The 18,329-nt window shown below is 35.4% G+C and overlaps 1 protein-coding gene across 1 annotated transcript in view; it reads right to left on the bottom strand.

Moving 5' to 3' along the window:
- Ythdf (YTH domain-containing family protein) overlaps nt 1-18,315 on the bottom strand; it is a 71,717-nt gene extending 53,402 nt beyond the window's left edge. Inside the window, exons 1-3 of the mRNA XM_081769778.1 lie at nt 18,116-18,315; nt 17,942-17,966; nt 4,148-4,218 (exon numbers count right to left, since the gene is read on the bottom strand). Of these exons, the coding sequence (XP_081625904.1) occupies nt 4,148-4,218; nt 17,942-17,966; nt 18,116-18,139 (120 nt within the window). The 5' untranslated portion in view covers nt 18,140-18,315. The remainder of the gene's footprint in view (nt 1-4,147; nt 4,219-17,941; nt 17,967-18,115) is intronic.
- Nucleotides 18,316-18,329: the final 14 nt, after the last annotated feature.

The raw sequence follows: 18,329 nt of genomic DNA on the forward strand, positions 1-18,329 counted from the left end.
ACCCATCTTTAACTCAAGAACTTAAGTTATTTTACTTAACATTTTGGCAGCTAATTTTGAAGTGACTACCTTAAAATTAAAAAAAAAAAAAAAGTAGCATCTTCAATACCGCACAATTTCAGATATAAAATTGATCTGGCTACAAGAATGAAATTATACGGAGTATAGCTATTAATATATATTAAACAAGAAAGTTGATTTCCAACTTAGCAACCGTTTCTCCGCCTTTTCCAGGAAATTCACCTGATCGATGGCCAGATGTCAAAACAACAGTTGAAGAATTTGTAACATTTCCTTGTGATTACGCCTTGCTCTTGAGTTTGTAACTAATCTGCCTAAAAAATTTCCTATTAAAAAAGAAGTATGTATGCTAATTTGAATACAATTCGCTTTAACTTGAAAAACAACATTAAACACTTTTACCTGTATGGTCAGGGCTTGAAAAATCCACTCGCCTGATCGTCAGTGGCGAGTACTTTTTTACATTTGGCGAGTGAAGTTCGATTAAACACGGTGACTGCAAAATGGTCTGGCTAGAAGATTTTTTTTAGCCGGCTAGTACTTGTAAGCAAAATTTTTCAAGCCCTGTGTATGGTGTATTTTGGTTTATTATTCTCTCCTGTAATATTTCACATACCTCATTGTTTATTCGTGTCTCTCAGAATTACTTCTTGAACTGTTTCATAATTAATATTTTCCTTACTTATTCGGACATGACATAAGCAAAGGATGAGGAATGCGAAATATTGTAGGAAAATAATATCCCAAAACAAGCTACACAGGTAACAATATTTGCACTCTTTTGTGTGAATTAGTGCGATAAATGCATACAGAGGTAAAATATTTAAATTAAATATGTTGAGATTTTAACATTGTAACCGTGAAAAACACTTATCTTTTTCGATAGATGATTTCAATAGTCTCTGCTACTGTCTTCAGTAATTTCGTACACTGCTACGCTAGACCCTGTATCCTAGTTCACGGAAATGCTGAAGAAAGTAGTTGAGACTACTGAAATCATCTAACAAAAATGACTTGTCCTCTTCACAAGTAAAAAGTTAGTAATCTCAATTTATAAATATGTATGGCGTAGAGTCCTTAGTAAATATACAAACATTTACTATCATAAAGGTTAAAGTAATTTCAAAGTTCTGAGGAACAAGTTATACAGATGGATATCCATTTTTGCTGACTACTGCACATGTGATTTAAGAGATCAGGAAAGAATAATTTTGTAATATTCTCTTAATTCAGTCACTGGTGAAGATAAATCACTTTGGCTTTCGAATCTTTAAACAAGGTAGTTTAATTCAAGAAAAAATGCCTTTATTATGCCTGCAAATTTTTCAGGAATTATTCTGTTCCTGCATCAGTTACGATGTTTAGGAAAAAAACTCCAAAGCAAATCTCCACTCCACTTCTACTAGTCAAAATTAATGCTCACAATTTATAATGTCGCTCTATGAAAGCAGAGTACAATGATTCTTTAGAAACAACTCACATCTAATTTGTTAAAAACTGGCAGACGTAAAATTGACAAATTAAATGCTTTCTAGACAATGATTACACTTTGTTATAAAATCTGCGCATTTAATTTTGACTTCCAAAATTTCAAAATTAAATTTCGTGACCTTTTCTTTACCAAACCATAAAATTCCGAAACATCCAAAAACTAACAGCCTATATTCTTTAGAACTTACTTTATTTTATCTCTATTTTCAAAGACTATTCCATGGGACGATAAAAACTTAAATAAACTGGTTAGATACGTAGGTGGTTTCTGCGATGCTATGCGATTTGCATCGCCACTGCTCAATAATGCCACCTAAAGGACAATCTCAAGAGCGAATTTGGGTGTGAATTAGGCCAGATTTTTATGCATACGATAGAAGTGTGCTTTGTTTGCGATTTGGTAGCGTCTAAAGCCAACCATAGACATGCTGGGCGATGAATTTTGACGTTTTATAGAACAAAATTTTCCAGTCTCTACTTATATTTGTACAGAGAGAGAGGAAAAAAAATCTTGACCCAAAAGCTAAATTTCCTAACTTTTTCTTGAATTTCATGACCATTTTTTGGTTTCGTGACCGACAGACACCCTGGACTGGTAGGAACGCGAGTTTTGTTTGGCGTTGGCTCTTTCTTCTCTATACATGTAAATGACCAGGGAAACAGAGGAATTAACCAAAATGTTCACAGAATTAATATACAGGCATAATAAAGCCAGCTATTGAATTATTAAGTTAATAATTTTCTACATATTCTCCTTTCCTTATGACAAGGTAATACCTAAATTTGATGAATATAGTAATCTTTATCTGACAAAGTAACGAGATGATGTATAAATCTACTCTACTATAATACTAGCTGAAATTATCACTATATTGCGAGCGGTGATAATGATTAGAAATAATGTAAGTAAAAGGCTAAGAGTCACCGCAAGAAACAAACCTCATCTCTAGGAAGTACTTTCGAAGAACATCGTCTTCATCGTCAGCCTAGGCACACTTCAAAAAGGATTTAAACCATAAAAAAGAATTTTAAAAATGTGCGAAGTAAAAGTCTTCTTGTCATTAGAATGTCACTAGCTGAAATACCCATTCTTCGCATGGGTCAGATAAAATATCTATGTAAACAAACTGAACAACGAAAGAAAAAAATATCGGTCATTTTCTACTACTTTTACACATCCTGGTAAACATCCCTGGTTCGAAATTTGAAAGAAAAACGCCTCTGGCCCCTAGCTGATGCGGGCTGTATTTGGAAGTCAACGCCTGTAGGAGTAGGAGTTTGGAAGTCAACCACTCATCTCAGCGACTGCGAAAACTATGGAGTTGACAATAATGTCAGTTATTTTCAATTATTTTTTACATGTCTCGTATCCCCCCGGCCCACATACAATGGTAGCTGAATTTGAAAGTCATCGCTAATGGAAGTGTCACCACTGATCTCAGCGACCGTAAAAACTATGAATTTGACACCAATATCGGTCATTTTGGATTACTTTTACATGTCTCAGTATCTCCCCTCCTGTGACCCCGGCTCACAGCCGAATGGAGTGAATTTGGAAGTTAATGCGATCGGAGTTTCACCATTGATCTCAGCGACGGCGAAAACTATGAATTTGACACTAATATGGGTCATTTTCTACTACTTTTACATATCCCCGTAAACGTCCCCTCCCCCTGGTTCGAATTAAAAAAAAAAAAAAAGCTTTATCTTGATCTGGGGCCTGGACCAAGGTACCCGTGACCAAAATGTGGTAACTCTCGGTCCACACGTCTGGTTCCCAGGCCGCACACAGACAGACACACGAACAAACTCTTTATTTTATTTATATTAGATAATATTTTGTCGAAGATGTGATTTATCAACGAAAATCAGCAACTCGCCTATGTTAAAATTTATTTTCCTCTGTAATTCTCTCGGAAATTTCGCCCCATTACAACACACTCTCTGCAACACTCCGTGAAATTATAAAGAAAAACGTAACTATTACACACATACAACACAATATATAATGCAACTACCTACTGATATGCAATAGAGAGAAAAAGCATGTGAAAGTACAGAGCGCAAACTTATTTTTTTGGCTTTACCATTACCCTACTTATCTAATTATAGCACTTTTTTTTAACTACATTTATTTTCAGATGGCCTGCTTTACGTAATAAATCAAACATAACTAACAAAAGAAAAACTCGTAAACAATAACGAAAATGTAAGAAAAAAAAATCTGATACGTTACACTATAATGGACATGGTAATTATATTAGATACAAACATCAAAGGAATTTTGTTTCATATTAATCTCTCTTAAACTGTTATTCTTCATTTATATATAAATTAATTCCCGATATTTTATAATACAATAATCACTTTCCTGGCTCGTTATGTCACTGTTTCCTAAAGGAATTCAAGATACTGACACAATACTCCTATATACATAAAGAACATATATAACAACAAAATATCTTCTGATTAAACTAAATACGAATACAAAGTAACTGATATCTACTTTATTCTTACCACTACTTTTACTCCTTGTTTATGTGCTTATGTTCACTGGGTATTGGAAAAGCAGCGAATACTACGCTTGATACATTTCCCTAACTTACTACGCAGACATTACAATATGCACACCAACCTGATGATGCTGTGTCCTCCATGAATCAAAATCCTCAGGCTCATTTACGTGGTCCTTCGGGCCATTGGACACTATGAAAGGTTTCAAAAAATACATATATTCATTAGTCACAAGAATTAATAACGAAAATAAATATAACGACTATATACAATAGATAATTTAACGATTTTTATTAAACCAGTTCACTAAAAGAAAAAAAAAAGCCAAAGCTATAGCAAAGACATTAAATGCATAAATTTATCCACTAAATTATATCATAATACTTTCTCTTTCGTTTAGTCCTATAACATACACTGGTAAAACTGCATTTAAGAATACCCCCAGGAAATTATGGCTCTGGTACTGACATAGAAGTTATCCGAACATTATAGCCGTAGTATATTCTGAATATATTACATATGCTGCTTAAAAAGCACACAACACTCACCCAGCAATACGTGTATACATGCGGAGTCCCACAAGGGCAACTGTTTGAGCAGATGCTAAATGTAGAAATAGAAATGTCGTAGAAATGCTAAATGTATGTATCCGGGGTATGGTATCTCACGCTCGTTTCTTAGTGTAGCTGGGCTACGATCGTTGGCGGAGCTACACTGACAGTCAGGCGCCGTTCCAAATAGGCTTGATAGGATTTAGATCAGACTAGAGATGAATGAATGTACCGGTATAAGAGTACGCCGGAAGTTATCTTGTCGGAAGATAGGCTCACGCAAAGTGTCTACATCAGTTGACAGGACAGAATCAACAATATAACGAAGTATAATGCACTAATCGCACTCCGTTAAATGAAGATCTCAGGCGAAAGAAAAGTGTATCTTTGTAAATCATATACCCGAATGCCAGGTGTGCATCTTGTATGAAAAGCGCGAATATATAGATTTTTCCGCTCGCCTACACGTCTGCCCGCCATTGAGTTCGAAACAGAAACGACTACCACCTTCTTCATTCGCCTCGCCACTGCAATCTCTCCTGATAGCACTCAACATATTCTTAAGGAACAAGCAGGTCTCAAGGATAATCGTTAAAGAGGTACACACAGACTTGCTTCCAACAGCTAACTGCCTTCTTAGGCGGATAAATGCTTAATTACTTATAGTAATGTTGGTGGATAAGTGTTTAGGGAAAAAGTCTGTCTTTACCGCATGGTCAATAAAGGACAATGTTATTTTAGCGTTCTTTTATACTTGTCATTTCGAGTACGTGGTTAGTTACGAAATGTAAGTTAGATGCTTATAATTTAATCATAGTTGTTGTACACTGATGGCAGAGAGTAGATATTTAACTCAAAGAAACCTAAATGATTTCAAGTAGAGATACTGTGAAATGCATTTCTATAAGTGGTATGGTTAACAAGTTTTAGGCGTTGAATAATTTCAACATGCTTCTTGAAAAAATAAATAAATATTTAATTTAACGGTCCATGATTATGCCGTTTAGGCTAAAGGAGATGAATAATTAATGAAATTTACCAATGAGACCTGCAGGAGGAGGGACAAATGCTTATTGCTTATGTGCTTACCAGAGGTGACCATATTGCAATCGGGGCTTAGGGTCATTAATCTCAATGCGAATCACGGTAGCTCTGACTCACCATCTACTTACAGTTCTGCTCATGTGTAGGAGGAATCATTTGCCTCCATCGAGTAAACCTCCGAGACATCATGTTATGATTCACGTGAGCGGAATTCTGCGGCAGAACAACCTAGCTTCTGACAGTTTCACTATGCGACTACGCTGGAAGTCACTTAATTGCACAAATGACATTCGTATTAGTGTTGTAAAGGTAGGGTGTGATCGACATAACTACACTCGTGCCGACGATCTTCAACTTACTAAAGCAGCGTTTCCCAACCGATGTGCCGCGAGGAAATCGAAACAAAATTATTAATTCTATAGCAACCAAATTGCAAGACATAGGAAAAAAGTATATTTTTGTATTTTACATTACTATGAATTTCTACCATGGAAAAATTACTGTAATTGTAATATATTATTCTACATCTATTACTGTGTACCAGACACTATTTCGGCTAGTTCACATTTCCACGGTTAGCTGCTATGTTACATTTCAATTGAGTCCTATTAACACCGAGAAATGGAAGCACTTGTACGGTACGCGTCAAGTGAACGTTCGTAGAACACTCATTCGCACGTGAATGACAGAACAACACTTTGTTCAACAGCTGTGTTTTGACTTCGACGCATCGCAAGCTGTGTGATTGCAATAATATGCACCGGTTTTGGTTACAACAGCAAAATTAAAACTACAAGGCATTTGTTTGTTCGTTCGTTATTTAGTGATCTTCGTTCTTAGTGAAAGGTTGGATACAGTTTTCGAAAAAGAAAGCGTATTTAAAAAAATCTGAATCCTATATTTCATTGCAACTGTTTTCTATTTTAAAATTAGAATAAAAAATAAGCATAATGAAGTAGCATAGGGGAAAACCAGTGATGGAGCTTTCATCTCTGAGATTATGATCAGTAATCACAGAAAAAAAAAATACCATGGTATTTTATATTTGCAAATAATAATAATATCTATGAGTGTGCCGCGAGAATTCAAGTTACACCCGTAGTGTGCCGCAAGTTGATAAAGATTGGGAACGCTGTACTAAAGCATGACGTCTACGAATACATTCTGTAGTGCGAATTTAGTTTCAATTAAATGTTATTTTAGAGGATTCTCAAAACTTGTTACGACCAGTATATTCAACAAGAGGTTGATGGAACACATTAAAGACACCACCATCCACAGAAATAATGATATCGATCTTCAAAATTATATTTTTGGTATACTTACTAATGGATGCTATAGAGTACATATTACTAAAATTAAGAAGTTACCTTGTACCTCTGTCCTGTCTCTATCTTCAGTTTAATTTTTTTTCAACATTCCGGTAGTGCTGTAGCCGAAATATTGAGACAAATTAAACTCAGAGTAGAAAGAGGAGAGTGGTAAAAGGTAAGTTTTTTATTTTATACTTTTAGTACTTCAAAACTACCGCTAGCATAATGGGGTGACCAAGAATATTTTAAGTTCATGTGGCGCATACTTTTACGACTGATGAAGTCTATCTTATCCGATAAGCTTTATAAAATTATATTTAAGCAAATACTTAAAAAACTTATTTCTGAAATTTACTTGAGCACTAAATACTAAATTGTAACAAAACACATTAGTGTCAGAACTGGATGTGAAATGATGTTTATTTCAGAAATTTCTGCCGCTAACCACAAAAATTAAATATATATACATTATATATATATATATATATATATATATATATATATATATATATATATATATTACGCTATCATATGAATTTAATACATTCAAGTAAGTACAAGGTTAATGCTTCCTCTAATTTAGTTCTTTCAGAGAATATTGTGTTCGAAGGTTCAAGGGATTTTGGTCCAATTGAAAGTAGGGATTGTTAGGAAATCCTCATGTCTATAAATCTACTGTTCACTAAGAATACATGCATGTATGTAAGTAATATGACCTGTAAACTAATATGCAGAAGTGTAAGCCGACATGTATGTGCGTTCAAATAGGTCCGTTGTTAACATCATTTATGCGAAACATTTCAAAATGGTGTTATTTTCAGTGTGCACACACTTTCCAGGCACCTTGCATATGGACGCAAAGGCATGTAATGCCATCCACATATAGTAATGTAGAAGCTCCCCACTTTCGATTTGTCATGCTAATTTTTGTACAATGTGTATGTCTTTTACATTAGAACCAAATGATAAACGTATTGGTTGGAGAGCCTCAAGAGGAAAAGACTTTTAGATAGTCCATAATATCGGATGGTTAAAAGAAAGAGGGGCTAATCATCTTGATTTGATTGCTTAGCACAGAGTATAATCCAATGGAGGAATTCTGCTTCTGTGACGCTGAACATACTGAGTCCTTTAACAATAAAGTTAAGATATATACTTGTTTCCTCCCACTTTTAGTATCATTCCTTATCACATTCATACTTCTTATCAGTCTTCTTTTGTGTGTATGTGTATGTGTGTGTGTGTGTGTCTACAGGGCAAATATACAAAAAGTAAAGTAAAAAGTTAGCAAGGAAACTTTCACGAAACAAAACAAAACTACGAACCTAACCAACTCCTACAAAAGGCTACAAATAAATACGACTGAACAACGAACTCTACGAGCAAGATCTGGGCTCTATCAAAGTTGTAGATTGGATACAAAGTAAACATAGTGTGCTTGTGTGTAGTAAAATGTTTTAAATCTAAACATTTATAGCAGCGGTAACAAATTATCTCATATAGAAAATATTCAATCTAATTGTAACTTACTTGCTGCTTCTGTTAATAATACAAATCGTCCTCTATTCAATACAGCAATTGTTATTAGATTAGTCATAACTCACGTAACGGAAACTTGGTGAACAGGAACCTTACGTAATCACTACGACAAAAATAAAGCTCAAAGTCCAAGTATATGAATGCTCACAAACAAGGTGACTCACCGCAGTAATAAACATTCATGAATTTGCATATCTCTACCTGCAACAACTAATCAACCAACTTTCCTCCCTATTCGTCTAGTGACTAATGCACGCGTCTTTGGTTCACGGGGTCCCGGGTTCGATTGCAATAGAACAGCATTCAACGCTTAACTATGCTTCGAATACGACCTTAAATTGTAGGTCCACGTCTGACATACCCTCCACGCTTATGCGGGACGATTAATTTCAATAAGCAAACAAACAAAAACCCTCAACCAATTATACGAGTTAACTAATCTCTGTAAGTTCACTGCTGCAAAACAAACTGAAACAGAGTTTAAAGCCGACTACAGGATATACAAAATTTAGCGATAAAGAAACAGTTGGGAGAATGAACACGCTGGATCCCCCAACAACAACAAACGCACGGACATAATATTGTTCACCACAGTGGAATCCTATCGAAAGCATGTTATCTCTGAGCTTATTAGGAGTTACAAAAAATCGCCACACAATATTCTTTCTTACAATACTCGGAATCACAATTATACACAAGAGAGACTGGATTCGAATTATTCTCATAATAACTCCGATTCACGTAACTTCCCCTTGTTTTGTTCGGTTTTCATTTGCTTTTTCTTCCTACCAAATAAATTGCTCAGGAAATAGTTCATGTACTTACTCTTACATGCAGCAAATTTTTAAATCTTGCTTTTTTTTCATAGCTAAACGATCTACAGTACAAACTGCTAACGAATTTAAATAGCAATTTCTTAGTTTTTATATAATAATTTCAGCAGTGAAGTATCATCATTATAAAGTTTTACGTGAGCATGAAGTAACAAATACAAAAAATACAATAATGAAACGTAAAATAGAGAGAAAGTAATGAGAGTGAAATATATTTTAAAATAAGTAATAACTTTGTCATTCAACAGTTGTCAAGGGGCTTTTCAATGTATTCATATACTTTTATCCGTCCTGCTGACAAGAAGCGAGAAATTAGGATTTATTATGCATATTTAAGCGACAAATTTTGATCTCCTGCTACAGAGGTTTCCTTTTTTTGAGGGGCGGGGGTGAGGGGGTTCACGACACCTTCTACTGAACGATCACGACATCGCAACACATTTGTTTGATATTATTATTAATATTAATGAAGTAGTACTGACAGGGATGGAAAAAGAACCGGGTCAAACCCGCTTTTGAACTGGTTTAGTCACCAAGAACCCATGCTAAAGATAGGAACCTGTCCGGAGCATTTTCACAAGAACCGGTTCATTTCCCATCCCTGAGGATTGAGCATTGTTGCTCCTGCTAAAGGCATTGGTTGATACAATCTTGTCTCAAAATTGATTCTAATTATTAAATACTTCAAAATGGCTGAGAACTATTGACTTACCTCATTGTCGCCAAATGCTACGCGGATTCAGTCTCTTTTTATTTTATCTTATTTTTTTTTTTCCCCACCTTTTAAACGTTGTAAACCGAAAACAACATTTCTTTGGTAATTTCAATGCAAAACAAGATGACGTATCAGAATGAGTATTTCTGCTCCAATATACTGCCTTTAACCGCAAAAATAGCTCACTTCGTAATAAACTATAATATCAGAAGTGAATCTCATTTTACTATGGAAATTTTTTGTTTGTATAACGTTTGTACGATTTTGAGTAGCAAAGAGCAATGCTATACTTTAAATAAAAATTCTAACTTTTTTAATGAAGATGCATGGTCCAGCTGCCCCTAAGCCAGTAGAACAACAGTAAGTTCCTTTCCAATGTAGTGCAAAATGGTCTATGGGAAACAGGAAACTAACAAGATAGAATAAAGTTAAAGAGGAGGATTTTCACTGCGAATTTGCTTAAGATACGAGGCACACACACATATATATCTTTGGATGTCAATCCTTACTTCACCGATATAATCTGGCAATTGTAGTACAAGTAACCATATTCTTGACAAGTGGAATTTTAGTATATGAGAGTGAAAGGAATATTTTCTTTTTAGTTTACCGTCCCACAATTATGCTCTTTTAGCCTTAAGCAGACAGATAATTAATGAATAACTTTCAAAGGAATTGGTGGAAGAATGAGGGAGGAAACGGGAGAATTTCGAGAAAACCCACGGACACGATGTTGTCCACCACAAATTCTAGTGGCTTGTATCGAACGAGGGGCTTCTCGCACTACGGGTGAGCCATCTACCACTAAGCCATCGTATCCCGACTCGATTTTAGAATGGTTTCTCTAAATATAGTCAATCTGTTATATACTTAAAACAAATGGGTCAGAAACATTAAAAAGCAGACACACAGAAATAAATAAATCTCTGTATGTAGTGTACTTTATTACATCCAACCGGTTCCTTTTGACCCACTGGTATTTGTGTGACTATCTGTTTGTTTGTTCCACGATAACTTTAGTAAAATAAGCCTGTCTTTGGAGTTGAAATTTGTCAAGGTTAAAATCATCCGATGACGCAAGTTTGGCCATATACATAATGAATATTGTACCAAAACAATTTTCCAGTATAATTCCCGATTTTGATGCATATACTGCATATTCTTTAGGACTTTACAGTCACGTCTATTGCTTACGGTTGAAACAGGTCAAGTGGGTAAATTTCCCTGAACTTAAATGCTTTCTTATCTAAATAAGATGACTGAAAAAATTCCCGACAACTTCCATAAAACTTATTTGATGATTTTTTTTTTTTTTTTTTTTTTTGTTTCCCAATTACCTCCCTCTTAGGGATTAAACTCTATCAAGAATGAGTTGAATTTACCTTCTTCCAATTTTAAATAGATCACCATAGAACATTGTTTCAATTTTCTTTAATGCAATATGACATATATTTTCTTTAGATTTCGCAATCATCCCCATCGTTTTGGTCGATAAAGAAGGAATGATTTGTTCTTCTCCCATATCAATATACAGCGTTTCCTGGGAAGTAGTAGTAATACTTTGGGAAATTATAGTATGAGTGATCCTATGCAAAAAAAAAGTTCATAGGACATACCATCTGTCCTAGTCACAACGGTAGCTACAGATTGTGAAACATTCAATGAAGCAAGTGAAACACTTATATAGTGTTCACATGGTTCAATAAATCTTGACCTATGAGAAAGGATAACCCAGGAGTTATTCGAAATAATTAGTTGATATCAATTATTTGGATGTTATGTGGAACATGAAGATGAATAACGCTGAAGTTGATTTACAGTTGTTATAGTTCTCAAGTGATGGTAAGTTACATATACGCCATTCAGGACTAAGTGGCTGCTGGTTATTTGTAGTTGTAAAATGTGCTAGGAATTCGGCACACACACTATCGGTTTGACTTAGTTGACAAATTGTGATAACAGTTAAAATCGAAGGTTTAGTTGAACTTGTAACGATCGTAATGTAAATAGGTGTGGAATATTACAAAATTGTAAGAAATGGTCTGCTCTTGTTATAATGTACATATTTATGTTATAGCGAATGTAGTTGAGTAGGAACCCTATGAATACAAAACTAATGTGTGACAATCAAACAAACTTAGCGAGAAGTTGTCAATGTATTGTCTTCACTTATATTGCTATTCATAAAGTATTAAATATACAGAATCTTGGTCCTACACCTTTTACTATTATATTCTAGCAGCAGTAGCCATTGTTCACCACAACTGTCAACTTAAGAACAAGGTGAGGAGGGATTCAGTGTGCCTGTACACAGATGAATAATCTGTCGACGTTTATTAATTTCAAGTACAAATATTGGAAATGAGAAAAAGTTATAAAGCAAGAAAACCATAGGGGAAAAAAATTCTATCAACTCACAATTATTATTGGTGTATGTGGTCCCGGGTTCGATTCCCAATGCAAGAGTATTAAAATCTGAGCACAATACGGTGATTCCGTATTCACCTTAAACCGTAGGTTCACACATTATATAGCCTCGACCCTAGGCCCTAAATTCAACAAGTAATAACAATCGTATCTATTTTTCTAAAGGAAAAAAATGCCAAAAATGTACTTCTTTGAACAATGCTTTTTATTTTTTAATTTAAGCACAGAAGATGGTGGGAAAATACTGCTGACATTGTTTGCGAGTGATTGTTCATAGGGAGCTTTTGATAATGTTAGATATTACGTTTTCCACTTCTTTGATTCGCACACACAATGACACTAAGAAAAAAACGTTGCCAAGTGGAAGATGTTCGTTTATTTATTTACAAAACAATAAAGGTAAAGATTAGTGATAGGAAAGTAGTGAGCGGTGTACATGGGAAAAAATACGATCAATAATACCCAGAAAAATATTTCCCAAAATGGAAACGTACTGTTTGGAAAGAAAAGATTATCATTGTTATTTTTTGTCTCTCATAAAGGTATTTACTTAAAAAACGCAAATTTGAAAAAAAATAAATGAAATATTTAGTTTAATATCCCACCGTTATACACCGAGACTTAAAGGAGACGGTAATGAGAAATGAATGAAATGCTGGAATGAATAAAGTACGAGGAAACGGGAGAATCCCGAGAAATCCCACCTACACGGTGTTTGTACATCACAATACTCATCTGGCAAGAGCTGGGATCGAACCACGTAATCCATTCACCAGAGGTCAACCCTCTACCACTGAGCTATCGCGGCCCCAGAAATCATGAAAATTACAGATCGGTGAAACAAGGGAACATATCAGTGAATATACGACACAATTCTAAATATGAAATTCCCCTTCCAAAAGATATATTTAAAACTATTTAGCTACATAATATGAACGAACAACAGACGATTACAATATGACCGCAAGTACTTAGTTCAGATTTACATACTCAGTAGAAGCAGTTCTCACATCGACGCTATGGAACGAACCAAATACAACAAAGTTGGCAAGAAATAGAAGTTTATTACACAAATTACTTCCGTATATATAGTCAAAGATTACTTTCACATACTTCAATTAATCTTTATAATCTTTTGGAGTAAGTCGGCCATGATTATGCTTCATGGCTAAGGGAGACAGTGATGATGGTGGAAGGGAGAGAACCCAAAGAAAATACATGCGCACGACGTTTGTCCTCCACTACACACACATAGCGAGACAAAAGATGAAACAACGAATAACTTATATATCCTTCTCCTGTAAGAGCAAAAACCGACTCGGGCAGAGATCTAACTTGGGTTTCCGATTTATTGTGCCGATGCATTAACCACTACGCTGGCCAATCGTTTTTAAACGTATTAAAACGACCCTTCTACTTGTCAAGATATGATCAAATATTTTTCAGTACGTTCAATGAGAAAAGGAGAAACGAAGTAGGAGAACCTCGAGAAAACTTACGCACACTATGTACGTTCACCGCAAAGTTCACCTGGCGAGAGATGGTTTGTCTTTTGTCCATGAGTGTTTTGCACGAAGGCAGGCTATAGCCCCTACACTATACCATATCTAAGAAGTCAGTTAGGCAGCAGACAAAAGTGTAGCGTGGCCAAAACTCAAATTCTTATCTTGCAAATCCCATTGCCGCTTCTGTTCAGGACATCGCTCTCTACGACATTTCAGTTCTCTCTGGAACCACTATCAAGCGCAGGTATGATGCAAGCCGGAATCTATCTGGATTACATAAGTATATAATCCAGATGGATTCCGGATTCCATAGGTAACTTGTAGATAGAAAAATTGCCACCGAGTATTCCGTGGCACTCTGTTATCAATTCTATTCAACACTTAAGTCTACATCTTTGTTTGCATTAAAACTCAGAACAGAATTGATAGACGTGTACCGCAGAATAAATGGTACGGACTTTTCTACTTACAAATCGTGGAGTGAGATACTAATGCAATCAAAATAGATCCTGGCTTGTGTCACAAGTCCGCTTCATAATGGTTCCAGAGAGCTGAAATACTGCACACAATGACGTCCCGAAAATAAGCGGCAGGTGGGTGTGCAAAGTAAGATTTTGTTTTGAACTACGCAACCATGAGTAGTTTAGTAACTACAAGGTAACTAGTTGATTTTCTCTAAAACTAAACAAAAATTAAATATGAGTAACTGAAGAATTAAGGGAGTGGATTAGAGACAGATTGAGAATTAGAAATTAGTGAAAAAATCTTCAACATCCCCACGATTATGCCTGTTAGGCTAGGGGAGACGATGATTAAAGCAAGTGAATTTTGGTGGAAGAATTAGCGAAATGAAAGTGGGAGGAAACGAAAGTACCCCTAGAAAACCCAAGAGCACGATGTTATCCACCACAAACTTAATTGGCAGGGGGTCGACCCATGGACCCTATGCACCAGATGTTAGCACTCTACCACTAAGGCACCGTACCCCCTGAATTAGGAATTAGTTATACCAAACACGCAAGTAAGAAATAAAACACGGATGCAACGCAGGAGGAGGTTCAATGATTTGATCTCAGGAAATTTCGTCCTTCACCGAAGTTCGAGGCAACAAACGTGAGTGCTCTATTTTATGCATTCATACGTAATTCATGATTTATGTATTTCTTTAATCAGTAAATGTACCTAATGAATTATTTCTTGCGGGAGGAGTTGCATTCCTGGATGCAGAATCACTTTACGACGCTTAACTATTACGGGCATAAATACAGCATCTGGACATATACCATAAAAACTACAATGCAAAATAATACAAACCAACTTGTGTTAGGTGTCCAATAGAAGCAAAAAGCGTATCTAACAATCCAGGACAAGGAAAAGCTACTTGGCGGTTGGTGGGTCCGTAGGAGGCACGCGCGTCAGTGATTGTGGGCATACATGTACCCAAACGCAGTGCACACAGTGTTTTTCATGTTCTTACATTCCTTACATGTACTAGAACTTTACAGTACACAGACATTAAGAATTCATTTCATCTTAGTTTTCTCACGGACTATTACACGGTTGCTTAAAAGTATACACTAAGGATTGTCCTTTTCAAACATATTTAAAATGTCACATAAGAACCGCATTATGCTTTGATAATTTATATACATTCCTCTACTGAAATAAAATAAGACATTTCTGTAAATCCAAGGATCCGCAAATTAGAATGCCACTTGAACGTGAGTTAAATATTGGACAAAAAATAAAATCATCATCGCAATACGTAAAATCTTTAATACAGAATTTACGAAAATAAGGCTCCATTACACAAGTCAACTGATACGATAGCAGGTCCTCTTAAATCCTTTACTGTCAAGAAGCCAGTTCCTCAACCACAATAAATATAGATGGCCATGTAATCACGGAGTTGTACTTGCATAATAGTAGTAAACTGAGGAACAACCCACTTGAATTGAAGTGGCCGAACACCAACAGACAAATTTAGAACATGGAGTGGTTCACGTAGTGGTTTGCGCATCAGAACTACGGCCAACAGGGACTCGATTCCCGTCCCAGTCACATATATTTTCATTTCTTAAATTCCGCTAATCTACCACGGTAGCCTTAACTTAATATTAAACTAGGTCACATTATACTTCAGTCTCAGAAAACTGAACCTATATTCAACAATTCATTAAAAAGTTACTGAAAAAAAAAATAAGATTATAAAACACTACTGAAATTTAGTACACAAGTGCAGAGTTGCTGCTATACTATATTAATGGATATTTTAATATTCCCATGTGTAATTAAATATTCAATCTCCGCCTAATCACCTTCAAAAACGAAATAAAAAAAAGAGGGTTAATTGCCGGAGAATAACTCCAGAGGACATTACTCGACCACCCAGTTTTACCAAATTATGACACATTTCTTACATTTTCAGATCAGGCTCAAGTTTTGTATTTCTTTTAGTAGTGCATGCACCAAATGGGGGGCTCTATTACTCGTAGCACATTGACTTCACAAGGGCTCAGTACAAATATTGTGTGGACAGATGGCAAAAACTAGTGCACAAATCACGAACGAACTTGTGCTAGGTGGCCACTAAAAAGCACGAATAGTATCCAACTGAGTCAGTACAGAGGGCCCGAAATTTAGCGAGCGGGTGCGTCGGTAGGGTTAAGGCGCAGCAGCGAAGGGGGTATACGCACAAACGAGGCCAGTGGAAGAGCACACTTACAATACTTTCACAATCACTCAAAATTCACTTCAACATGCTGTTCACTGAGAGTAATTATATCTATTCACATTATCATTCCTTCCCAAAAAATATTTCCATCGTATTTTACCTATAATTTTTTTTATTTCGTACAACCGTCCGCTCGACTGAACCGCCCAGAAGTATGAAACCTACCCTTGCACCCACAATGGGGCAAAAACAAAAAAAAAATGAAAATATCTACGCACATATATGATTTTAACAATGGTCCGACGATCAACACCTTGATAATGTACTGAGAATGCCGAAATATTCCTAGTTTAAAAAAAAAAAAGTATTAATAAATAATGGAACAAATACTTCGAAGTAAAAATGGTCCCCCATTAGCCCTTGTACACACAATAATTCCTATTATTCTGGCTCGATTGCCACGTAAGTAACGATTGCCACTCAAAAGATCATGTACAGAACTTTGCAGCTTTTACTAAAGTAATTTCTATAATAATCTAAAGTAATATCCATCTATCGAAAAAAAAAAAAAAAAAATACGACTCCAGACAGCGCTCGAGTACAACACATATAACGTAACTGTGCATGTAAATATAAGCTAATTCAGATCCGAATTTAACTAACCCTAATTTATTTAATCGAATCCCACTATTTTCATTTACTTTCTTCAACTATATGAGATTTACATAAAAATTCTAAAACTGTACAAAATACACTTGCAGTGATGATAAAAGGTCGCAATACAAGCCTCAGAACAGCTGACTTAGAATTTGGGATAACAGAATTACTACAATCACTGTTATTGCAATACACATACACAAAAATTGTGCATTTTTCTAATATACCTGGCTTGACTTCCAAAATTTTAAAATTTTGAAATTATCAGTATTTCCTGCTCTAATGTACCGTATTTCGCATTTCTATATATTACTACTTTATCTTACATGAACTCTGTACAATATTTAGGGCCGTACTTCAAGTTAAATGAGTTAGTTTTGAAGTTTTCTTCGTGATAAAAATGTATGATAAAGCATTATTGGAAGTGTCCCCAAAACAATTTCCAATATCGAAATTCTACACGTCACTTACTCCTAGCACAATGTTAGACAATTATCTAGAAATAGTGATAAGGGTGTTGTTTATAAAATAAAAATTGAATAACAACATAATCCCATATGATACTTCGCTAATTTCGTAACAGATATTTACAATACGATTGAAATCAATTCACATCCAGTTCATGACACCGTGGACATTTCTCTTTTAATTTCCTACCTTGATTCCCTTGTCCTTTCATCCGCTGTTCAATCACAACAGACAGCACATGAAAAAGAAAGAAAGGAAAATATTAGTGATATGATTAACTGAGAACTTTACTGGGATCACAATTTATTTCTTTACTTATTCGTCCACCGTAACTACGCCCCAGCTAGAAATTCCTTCTTTTACCTGATCTGACACGCCTGCTGACATCACCTAATTCCTGCACTTTTCGTTCTTCTTGGCACAAAGTTCGTTAACACCAAAATTCACTTAATTATTTACCAGTCTTTCTATGTCCAAGTGAATTTATATGCACTATTAACAGACTAAAATAATAAAAACAGTCCAGGCACAATTCACTTTAGCAACAGAACAATGGCGGCTCCTGAAGAACCCGTAA

The sequence above is a fragment of the Thermobia domestica genome, chromosome 8 (assembly GCF_964235325.1).
Source record: "Thermobia domestica chromosome 8, izTheDome1.hap1.1, whole genome shotgun sequence".
In the NCBI taxonomy this organism is placed as follows: domain Eukaryota; kingdom Metazoa; phylum Arthropoda; class Insecta; order Zygentoma; family Lepismatidae; genus Thermobia; species Thermobia domestica.